At 41.3% G+C, this 12,205-nt stretch overlaps 1 protein-coding gene across 1 annotated transcript; it reads left to right on the forward strand.

Annotated features, from left to right (window-relative positions):
- Positions 1 to 642: 642 nt before the first annotated feature.
- On the forward strand, positions 643 to 6,641 carry LOC133419128 (putative nuclease HARBI1). Its single transcript, XM_061708141.1, has 2 exons — positions 643 to 660; positions 5,787 to 6,641. The coding sequence occupies exons 1-2, from the start codon at positions 643 to 645 to the stop codon at positions 6,639 to 6,641; spliced, it is 873 nt and encodes a 290-aa protein (XP_061564125.1).
- Positions 6,642 to 12,205: the final 5,564 nt, after the last annotated feature.

Raw genomic sequence — 12,205 nt, forward strand, 5'->3', positions numbered from 1 at the left:
TTTTGTTAGTATTAACGGTGTTAACAGTCTTTTTTAAAAGTCCATGAACAACAATGATACTTAGGCAGCATTAAAAATTGTTTTTTTTTCCATTCGGTATGGGAAAAAAAACTAAAATGAAAAAAAGTGGAGAAATTTTCCTTTTTTTTTTACTGCATCGTTAGTGCATTTCTTTTATTTCTTTTTTGGGTCTTTTTTTGTTTTTATGGAAAACACTTTATCGTGTAGTAATCATTTGTGATTCATGGTCATTGCATTATTTTCCTAAAAATATATATTTGTGTTTTTATTTTGTCTTGGTAAATTGAGAGTTGTCTTTACAGGTGGAGTTCAGAATTACCTTGTAGCAGCACTCCAAGATTTCCCATGAACCTCTTGCTCAGCCTGCATAAGTTAATTCTTACAACTAGCTTAAGGTCATTCAGCTGACCCAATTAACTGGACACGGTAATGAAATAACCAGATGACGATCTGACGGTGTTACTTATTAAGGCAATTAAGTGATATTAATCTTTAAAAGACAGCTTTAAAATGTTTCAAAAGGAGCCTGACCACATAGTCTTATGAGTTTAGATCTATCCTGTTTCAGATTGATGAGTGCATCAGTGCAGGAAGAGGGGCAGAGTAAGTGATGGACCCATCATGCCGAGTGTCTACCATGTAAGCCTGAAAACAGCGGTATTATGATTGTTGTTTCTGTTGGTCAGATCTAGGTTCAGCATCATATGCCCCAAACTGAGCTCGGCTAGTCTGATTAGTCTGTTATCACATTTTCTCACCTGAAAGATAAAAGTTCTGGTCGATGCATATTTTTTTGAGCTTAACCTAATTAATTTAACTGGGTAAGTACTTTATTGTGGTAAAGCATCCAGACACAATAAGTAGTTTTTTCCACATTAACCATTATTTATGTAAATGTTTACACCTGTAATTGTGTGTATCTCATCATGGCCAGTTCTGCTTCTGTTGAAATCTGTTCAATTCAATTCAATTCAATTTTATTTATATAGCGTCTAATACAACAGATGTTGTCTCTAGACGTCTCTGTTGTGGCAGAACTAAGGGATGTTTTTCATTTACCTTTTGTCTTTGGACAGATTTTTTTCCGAAAAATAGATAACATACAGTATTCTCTCCTGGAAAGTCGTGAAACTTTAGAGAAGGGTCAGTGGGTCAAAAGCTTAATTGAAGCATGGGTGCAGTCTAATCCTTGTCAGTCATGATGTAGGATTAACTCATGTGGGATTAACTCATGTCTTCAAAGTAAGTTGAATTGGGAATGCTGGCTGATGTTACAGGTGTGGCGTAATGCTGGTGCTGCTAAAATGTCATTTATTTTAATTACCTGGAGAGTTATTATCATAACTCAGATTCCTATCTTTACTCTAAGAAAGTGGTTCTACCACAAGTTCATTATGAAAAACACTTTTTTTAATTTAATTTATTTAAGTTATTATTTCCTGAAATTTAGCTGAATAAAAAGATGGTTACTCTACTAAGAACAACTAAATTACTAAAAATTATATTTAGAAAATAAGAAATAAATTCCTGCAATTTTTTATTGGAAAGTTTAAGGGCTGAATGTTTAATGAATAACATTGGTCAAGTTCATGCATTGGGTTCCTGTTCAAAAGAAAATAGTTTCTCTTGAAATGTTTATATGGTTAATGACCAAACAAAGTTCTTATCATAAATATCTATGATAGTGATGTAATCACTATATCACTGTATCACTATTATGTAACCATTATATATCATATAACTAATCACTGTGGTGTAATGCTGGTGCTGTTCAAATGTCATGTCAATCTTTGTTATTATCATAACAAAGACTGCTATCATAGCTCTAAGAAAGTGGTTCTTCCACAAGTTACAGATTTTTCCCCCTCATATTTTTGTAATGGTGCAGTGTACCTTGAGAGTGTGCAGCGTTCAGTTAGTCACCGAACACTGTCACCAACCAAAGTACTAAACAAGGCTCAGCAGGTTTATTCATATAGCACTATTCAAAAAGTATACACTTTCAAATGCAGTTTATTTCCACTAAAACTTAATATGAAAAATATCCATATCGTTAAATGTTTAATGTACAGTCTTCAAACCCTAATTAGTTCAACCCTACCTAATTTCTTATCTGTTTTTGTCTGGACCTTTAATTATCCCCTTCAAAAAAACGTTTGCCCCTCTGGGGGAATTTACCAAAATGTCCAAATTTTAAGAAAAAGAAAATTCATAAACGATGAATCTTGGTGTATAGGTCTTTTTGGTTTATATGTCTATTGGTACATCTGACTGTATAATGTAGCCTACTGCTTCCCTGTCATCGGTATAGTTTTGCTTGCTATGCAGCCTTCACCTTGTGGTTATGGCTACTGTAGCCTAGTTTAATTATATGTCGTCCTTTGTCGGCTTGTCATGTTCTTTCCTTTTGATTTTGGTTTCATATTGTGTAGTGTTTTTTTCTTTTTCAGACCTGTCTTTACACAGGTTGTAGACATGTTTTGCTCATTTTTACGGCGTTTTCTTTGTGTACTATATGGATGTTCTTATTCCAATGATTATTGGTTGTGATGAGTTTAACTCCCCATACCACCTTAAAATGTTGCTACCTGTGTTCACCTGTGTTTTCGCCTTGATGACTGATTGTTTTCACCTGTGCTCATTACCACACCTGTGGTTATTTATATGGGTTATTTTCCTCTGTATTGCTTTTGCCCTGATGAAGGCCAGATAGGCCGAAACATGTTGGCAGCCCTCTTTTAATAAAGGTTTTTTTTTATATTTTTATCCACCTCGTCTCGAGTGCCTGGATCTTAGCTTCTATTTTTCCATTCATTCATTCATTATCTTACCCGCTTTATCCCTTGCGGGGTCACGGGGGTCTGCTGGAGCCTATCCCAGCTCATTTTAGGTGAGAGGCAGGAGTTACACCCTGGACAGGTTACCAGTCCATCACAGGGCCACATATAGACACACAAACCATGCTCACAATCACACTCACGCTCACACCTACGGGCAATTTAGAATCATCAATTAACCTAATAAACCTAATATGCATGTTTTTGGACTGTGGGAGGAAGCCGGAGTACCCGGAGAGAACCCACGCAAGCACGGGGAGAACATGCAAACTCCACACAGAAAGACCCTGCTGGGCCTGGGAGTCGAACCGGGGACCTTCTTGCTGTGAGGCAACAGTGCTAACCACTAAGCCACCATGCTGCCACCACTAAGCCACCGTGCTGCCCTATTTTCCACCTCTTATCTATTTTTCCACATTGTCCAAATTTTAAATCAGTTTTAGAAAAAATGAGATTGATTCATTCATTCATTCATAAAAATGAGATTATACTAGTGAAAACTGTAGCCAATTCACTCCCTCTCATCTTATTCTCCCTCAGTACTAATTCTTTTCACAGCCAACTTCACTCCACTGAGTGCCATCTAAAACGGGATTGGGAACGCTGGAATGTAGGAGCTAATGTGATCCATCAGACCACATGTATCTGTGCTGTTTCACTGGCGTTACAACTACCAATGAAACAGATTTTTCTTACTTCTGTAACTTTTGCTTTTACCTAATTATTATTTCCTGAAATTTAGCTGAATAAGGAGATGGTTATTTGAAAGAACTAAATTTCAAAAATGTATATTTAGAAAATAAAAAATGAATACTTGCGATCTTTATTGGAACATTTAAGGGCTGAACTTTTAATCAATAACATTGGTCAAATTCATGCATTGGGTTCCTGCTCAGCGGAAGATAGTTTTGACATTTTTATAGGTTTAATGACCAAACAAAGTTCTTATCATAAATATCTATTATCGTGATAAAGCAAAAAAACTGCAATTTTGCTTGCACCTCTGAAAGTGAATTACTGTATGCCACTAGCATTTGCAACATGAGGTAATTTGCTCGCCCATTACCTCATGTTGAACAAAATCATTGCTACAACATATCTAATATATTAATATTTCTTTATTTTTACTATCTACAACTCATTATCCACAAATATGTCGACATACACTCAATTTTATCAACAAGTAACCAGATTATTTTGTACAAAAGCAATATCCATGGAACAAAGTCTCTGAAGAGCAGACAAAACATTTGAAATACTTAATCATTTAGGCAAATTTAGACATAAAATATGAAATATGAAAATTGTGTGGAAATATTTTCCACACAATATTTATAACCTGCACAATAACATTCAGGCGCTACAACACACCAATATGACAAAAACACACTCTTTACAGATATCTAGCTGTGCCCAGAGTAAATATATTTAAATCACAATTTGCCAAATGTTAATTTAGATTTGCAAAAATTATTTTCATGCAAGATCAAAAAAAAGCAAAAACTGGAGAACACCCTTTTCCCAGAACACAGACGGAACATAACGTACTGTACAATATGTTTCATAAATGTGGACAGACTCCAAACATGAAATCCATCATGTCGCCCCACAGAAGTTTAAGTGAAGATGTTTCTGATTGATAAATTCCTAATTTAGGAATTTAACCACTGTTCTTCACTGATCCGTCCCACAGAAAATAAATTGTCGACGTGTAAGTTACTTTTATTAATACTTATATATGTATACATTCCTACTTATTTATAAGAAAAAAATAACTATTAAATTAAACATAAGATTCTGTCAGAAAGTAGGCGTGGCTGAAATCTCCAGAAAACAAAATGAATGTTGTCTTGTCTGGCAACGGTTGTATTATCGCTGTCATATTAATAGTCCTGACCTGGACTCATAGGCTGAGTCCAAACCAGCCACTCTCACTGTATAGTCCACATGTCCAAGGTTACTATGAAGGGGATTTCATCAGCTGAATGAACTTTTAGACACTACTGCAGTCATTTTGTTGGCAGTGTTCACTCTGCTGTCGCACAGATGAAACATAACAGATCATTGCTAGCATGTGCATCATTACTGTATTGGGTATTTTGATATCTCAAATGAAATAAAAAAGGACACCGATGTTGGCCCGGTTTCCCAGATCAGTTAAGTAGCTCTTAACAGCGAAAGACTTCTTTCAAACCTTCTTAAGGAGCCTGTGAAAGAAAATCGCATTTCCCTCATTAAGAAGGAAATGAAAGATGCTGCTGACCCAGTCTTTACAACCGTCTCCGTGAACAAAGACTCACAGATCCAGGCGTGTCAGGCAAATCCATATCACACCAAGCAATGAGATATTAAAACAATACACCCCGCACAAATTTTGATTTATTTTATACTTTAGATTTATATTGTTTAGCATTCATTGGTGACAGCAAAGGGGAAAAAAAAGAAAAATAAGGAATAACAAGTGTGTTCCTGTATATGTTTTATGCATTATGCACAAATAAAAGGATCATCATTTATCATAATTTGTCTTCACACATCCCACCTGCGTGCACATATGAGATAATGTACCACACTCAAAAATGCTTCAGGGCACATCAAAAACACATCCACCCTCCAAACCTGCCACATTTAACACATCAGGCAACTGAGTTCAGCTGGAACCTCATTACGGGAGACTTCATCCACTGCTCTATATAAAGGCGTTGCAAAATCACATGTGTGAGATACCATGGCTGCTATACAGTATATTCTCGCCGCAAATCAACTGCGTCGCCGTGCGCGAAGCAGAACGGTTTATATGAACGCATTCGTGCGTCAGCACTTCAATCCCCTGGACGTGCTGTCGGACCGGGCTGTCCAGATGAGGTACCGGCTTCCACGGGCTGAGATACAACGTCTCATCATGTTGGTGTCTCCACATATCCGGAGGGCAACACGGGCAATTTCGCCCTGAGCCCGGAGGTCCAGTTACTGGCTGCACTGCATTTTTCCGCAGTGGGGAGCTTCCTGGAGGTGGTGGGGGACGGCACCGGACTGAGCAAGGCATCTGTGTCACAGAGTGTTGCAGCCGTGACACCGATCCTCCTGCCCACCACAAGGGAGGAGATCCACCAAGGATTCCACGCCATGGCTGGGATCCCCCGGGTGATTGGTGTAGTGGATGGCACCTTGATCCCCATCCTCAATCCCTCCTTGGTGTACCCATGCTGGATTGGGAGGAAGCACTTTTCTGCCATCAACACGCAGGTGGTGGTGGACCACAAGGGCCTGATAACGGACATCGTTGCCAGGTGGCCGGGGGGCACCCATGGCAGCTACGTGTTTGTCAACTCGGCTTTGGGGCAGAAGGCTGCTAGGGGAGAGTTTGGCTGGAGCTTCCTCCTCGGGGACAGCGGCTACCCTCTCCGCAGCTACCTGGTGACCCCTGTGACCAACCCGGCAACACCAGCGGAGGAGAGGTTTAATGAGGCGCACACAGACACCAGGACCCACATCGAACGGATGTTTGGCAGGTGGAAGTCACGGTTCCGTTGTATCCATCGTTCATCGGGGGGGCTGCGCCTGTCACCTGCCAAGAGTTGTGGTGTCATCGTAGTCACCGCCATGCTCCACAACATGGCTGTGCACGCCGGAGCAGATGAGCCGCCTCCCTTGGATGAGGACGAGGATTCTGAAGACGACGATGCCCCACCTCTGGTCCCTGGACCTCCGAACGATGCCCGAGCAGCACTCCACCAAGCCGGTGTCCAGAAAAGACAGGAGCTCATCGACCTGTTTTTCTGATTTCACTTCCCTTTCACCAGTCACCAGCCCCTCCCCAACTCCCCTAATCCCCAAACATTAAGAAAAAAACAGCAATAAACCCACTATCACCATGAGGCAGAGTGGAGGAGCTGCAGCCTTGCCACCCTGCCAGCCTTGATAAGGAGGACTGGGAGACTGCAGCGGGGTCGGACTGAGAAGCTGCTGCAGAGAAGCAGAAACTGCTGGTCGTGGTGCTTGTGCACGTGTGGTGGTGTCGTGTGTGACAATAAAAGGGTTCTGCACAAAACTCTGTGTCCTCCTCTATCCTGTCGGTCGGGCCCCCGTAGCACTCGCACTGCTACACTGGCTCCCAACGTGGGGTCCGACGGGATGGAGAAGGGAGGCACGGAGCGGGCCCTGGACGCACTAGCCCATGTCATGGCGGACCTGGCCGCCCTGCTCCGGGACCAGGGCGAGCAGCAGCTCGCTGCACTGGCAGCGCTGATGCTCGCGGAGCGACCCACCCCTGCGCCACGCTTGAGGTACGCCGCAGCAGCGCGGGAGGGGCTGGCGCGCCGCAGATGCGGGACGCACCGTCTGGCCCGAGGCCACCATGGGCCCGGCCCCGAGAGCGGCTTTCTCAGCGGTCGGCCCGCCGCCGGGGGCGACCCCCCCGACCGTTCCTGCTGGTCAGCCGGACGCCGAGGGCAGCCTCCCGACGGCTCCCGGAAGCCGTCCGGGCCAGGAAGGCCCGGGGCGCTGTTGGCGGTTCCGGGCTTCCTCTCCCGTTTAATTCAACCATGAACATAAACACAACATGTCAGGAAATGAATCAATCATAATTCACAGGGAGAATCGACCTCTGGAGCGTCGCCCTCTGGAGGGTCGGCTGTACGGCGCCTCGAGTGGCATCTGTCTCCGCTGCAGCTCTAATTTCTCCCGCTTGATGTCCACCATCTGCTGCTGGAGGGCAGTGGACCTCTCTAGGTGGACCTCCATATGCCGCAGCACTCCAAGCTTCTCCCTCTCCAGGTCCACCAGCGTCTCACTGCAGGTGCAGGTGCTGATAGCAGGCCGCTGTGTGCGGCCGCCCCGCATGCGGACGCCGGTTCTTGCTGGTGCAGGTTGGAGCTCGGGGACAGGCGGGAGTGGGTGTAGGGCGAGGTATTCCTCGGACTCGGTACTTGGAGGGGAGGTTGGTGGTGCTGGTCTGACCCCGCTCCCAGATGGCTCATCCACCGGTTCCGACAGCCCCTCGTTCCCCAGGACATCTACCCCGCCCTCAATGCCCTCAGATGCCGTCTTGCCAATTATGGCCATCACCTTCTCTTCATCTGGCGTGAGCTCCGTGTTGGCAGGTGAGCCACCTCCCATGGCCTGGCTCTCTCGCCTGAGCCTCCCTGCCTTCTTCTTAGTTTGGCTCTGAAACTCCTGCAACTTCTTCCTCACTGCATCCCACTCACGTAGGCCACAGGGGCTGGAGGGAGCCATGCGCTCAGCGATGGCTTGCCATATGCGTCTTTTGGCCAATATGTTCCTTTTTCCTTTCGTCCCCCCGAAGAGGATGTCCCGCTGTTGCCACACTTCATCCACCAGGATGCCCATCTCCTCAGCAGTGAATGCTGGTGACCGCTTGGCCCGCTGCTTCATGACTTCTGCCATTCTGCCTTAATGTGTGCACCTACCCACACGTCATTTTATATCCTCAGTAACTGATTGATGTGCGTAAATGGATGTGATTGCTACTTGGATACGCCTGTTGAACACACCTGTCACCTATATTGGTGATGACAGGGAATTAGTGCATTGAGGAGCAGCGCTGCGTGTCTCCACACACCCGCCATGTGTCTCCAAACATCTGCAAATACAACGTTGATGAATGCAAGATTCTGCTTAATAGTGAAAAAGGTCAAGCAGCTAAATAAACTTCAGAATATTTTTTTGAGGTGAAGGATTGTTTTACTAGTCACGAGAATACAATGTGGTCCTATATGCTGATCGTTAAGATAATTTGTCCTAATTCGTCCATCTTTCACATTTAATAAAAACAATACATTTCCTCATTATTCTCTTACCAAGACTACTTCTTATTTAGTTACAGTCTTGTTTTCCTCATGAAAAAGGGTCATTGAAGTATATTTATCATCTTAGTTTTTCATTATAACACATATAACGCACAGGCACAAAAATAACACAAAATAAAACCCGACCCCCTACGCAACCCAGTTTTTTTCATTCAGAAATAAAATGAGTAAAAGTAAGCTCTTGGTTTGTCATTGCCTTAAGATTATATGAACAGCAAATACAAGTGTTGATATGTTAATGCATGCCATTAGTCCAGATGTCCGTCTAAGATTTTACGGCATGAACAAGATGCAGGGCTATAAACAAAACGTCTTGCGTCAGCATTATCACAGGGCTACAGCCTATGACCCAGGCTTAAAAAGGTCTTTGTGTGACCAATTCTTGGATATATCTGAAATATATTGTCACTGTTACTGGGATTTCATTTAAAAGAAAAGAAAGAAGTTTTCCTGAGCTAGGAATATTCATGGTCTGTCTTAACCTAAATGTTCAAAAGTTGATGATCCATCAGACCAACAAATATGATCTGGATTAACTCTTTCCTCAAAATATTGCCAAACTTTGACTATGTCACTTTTTGTTTTCAATCCCCACGTCTTCAACTTTTCCCCGAGTGTCTCCATCAGCTGCCTCGTGTTACGCACGCCTGCACCTGTGTGTGAAGCTCGTGCTGCCTTTTCGTGTCAATGCACTGTATGTTTTCCATTTTTGATTTGGTTGAATTCACTATCGTGTAGCACTGATCCATCACTCAGCACTGAGTGATGGCATGACACCTTTCATAAAAATTACATTTTGCTTTAAAATTCGTTCTGTAACTTTAGAGGTTCAGACTGTGGCAACTGAAAGTTCAATTCATATCACATGAAACCCTCCAAAGGGACATTTTCAAGTATTCTGCTGTAATTAAATTACTTTATGCTACTTATAGCAAAGCCTGAAAGTAAAGAAAGTTTTTACAATGCATATGAGGTTATGAAACCTGCTGGTGGGACATTATGTAACAACTTGCTGAACTTGTTATGATACACCTGTACAATAGTCACATTGCTTTAGGCAAGGCAAATTTGACTATAAACACAAAGGCTCCTTAAGCTGCTTTTCAAAAGTAATAAAGACGAACAACCCTAGGTCTGTTATTAGACCGTAAGGAGTGTACGCTTGTTTTAGCGACCAAAACAACATAAATCATAGCAGCTTCAAGTTAGAATGGCAAAATGGTAATTAATATTAGTTCTTGGGGCAACTGACAAGCTTTAAAATAAATGATCATGTTAGGCCTATGACAAGATTGAAAAATGTCTTTCAAATTAAGTGAACTTTTATGGTTTACTTAGCCGCTTTTCATCTTTGTTGCATTGTTCCCCGTCATGCATGAAAGGTAATACAGTGCAAGTGAAAATGTGGATGTTATCTTGTGCTTTCCTTTACTGTTAGAATAGTGGACATGCACTCACGCGTTAAGCTGCAAAGATCAAATATCAGATAATGTAGAAATCAACACAGTTCTTGTTGGGTCACTGCATTGTGACAGTTTCATACCTGCAGAGGAGGTCAGATTATTACGGGATGGTAGAGTGTTGGGCTGCTTTTAGACTACTTGTGTAACAAATACATCTGGTTTCTGCACATACACAAAGCATATGACACTCCTTTTTACATTTTTCATGATAACAAACTGTTTTAGGGGTAGGACCTGATAAGTATATACTTCAATCCTACTCCCTTTCGAATATGCTGGTGGATCTGCGAGGTCTGCCTTGTCTTTTGTTTACAGACACGTATGTTTACAGACACGTATGTATGTATATATATATATATATATATATATATATATATATATATATATATATATATATATATATATATATATATATATATACATATACATACATATATATATATATGTGTGTGTATATATATATGTGTGTATATGTATGTATGTATATGTATGTATGTGTATTATGTACATATGTGTGTATGTGTGTATATGTATGTGTATGTATATGTCTATATATATATATATATATATATATATATATATATATATATATATATATTTGTACTTTATTTTTTTTACTTTTTTGTATTGTTCTTTTTTAATATGCATATTCGAAATAAAGCTCAATAATAATAATATTTTACATTTTTCATGAATCTCAACCTCCTCTCGCTTGTGAATACCTTTGGGGATAAATAAACGATTTTGAATTGAATTTGAATTTCAAATAAACCATCCAAAACTAAACATTAACTAAACATTAACCCTCACAGACAGAAAAAAAAAGCCAGTCAAATAGTACTGTAGAGAAGCAATAAAAATATGTAATTTAACTATCTTGCCCTCATGTACATAATACACCCTCAACAGGGCATGTACGCTAAAACTTCTTCAAACTCCCATCATCTAAAAGTAAGCCTATTACTGCTTTAGCCGGCCCTTCAAAAGGTAATGTAACTGACGCATCTCATGCTGGTGTGCCCTAATTTCTCTTCAGCTTAAATCATGGCAGCATGCTTGTTGATGTCTCTGGGTGACAGCAGAATGTGCCAGTGTAAGGGGGAAGGAACATCAGATTAAAGCATCACCACCTTTCTAAGTATTCTCAACAGTTACTTGACAATTAACTATGAAACTAGTTACCACCATCTGTCAGGTGGCAGAAAAGTACCACTGTAGTGCTGATCATTCTCCACTAAAGCATGTTTTTACTTACCGGCATGATAATTTAGCTGAACAACAATTCATCCTTCTTTATTTCTTCGGTTACCAACAGCAACACATCATCACATTTTGTCATGTCAACTTAATTAACAATTTTGACAAAAAAAAGAAACATTTTCTACATTGATCACTTCAGTCAAGCACTACAATGTCTTTTCATTCACCCAAACAGCACTTAAAGAACAGAACAGCTTTGTTTATACAATCACATTCATATAAGCCAAAGTGTTGGGGAAATATAAGGTTGGGTGTCCTACCCAAGGACATTTCCATATGTGACGGGGCTGAGGAAAAGACCTGTCAACCTTCTGCTCAGAGAACAATCAGTGAGTCCAAGCTGCCTCAATATTTCATGATAAAATAAAAAATATTCACATCCAGACCCGAATTGAGTTCATTCATTAGAAAAAGAATGCATTGCTCAGTTTCATCCCCCTCAAAACTGACTGAAACTGTTTAAGCTGGTTTAAACAAAAGCAGTAAAATAATCTAGTATTATGCGGCTGGGCTCATGGTATTGGGTCTGAGCAGCTGTGGAGCCTAAAAACAACCTTTTATTAGTGAGATTTTTTGGGGGGAAAACAATTTTAACTTCCATGACAATAAGATTGGACTGTGGTCATGTGATGTGAACTGATGAATTTGAGTTCACCTGTTCCAGAGTGATGAATGGCAGCAGATGAGGTGATGGACCATCATACCTAGATCCTACCACGTGAGCCTGTGGACGTGACGCTGCAATATGAGGATGTTGATCACAACTCAGCTCAGAACATTTTATGTGCCTAAAATT

This window comes from Cololabis saira, chromosome 19 (assembly GCF_033807715.1).
Source record: "Cololabis saira isolate AMF1-May2022 chromosome 19, fColSai1.1, whole genome shotgun sequence".
NCBI lineage: Eukaryota > Metazoa > Chordata > Actinopteri > Beloniformes > Belonidae > Cololabis > Cololabis saira.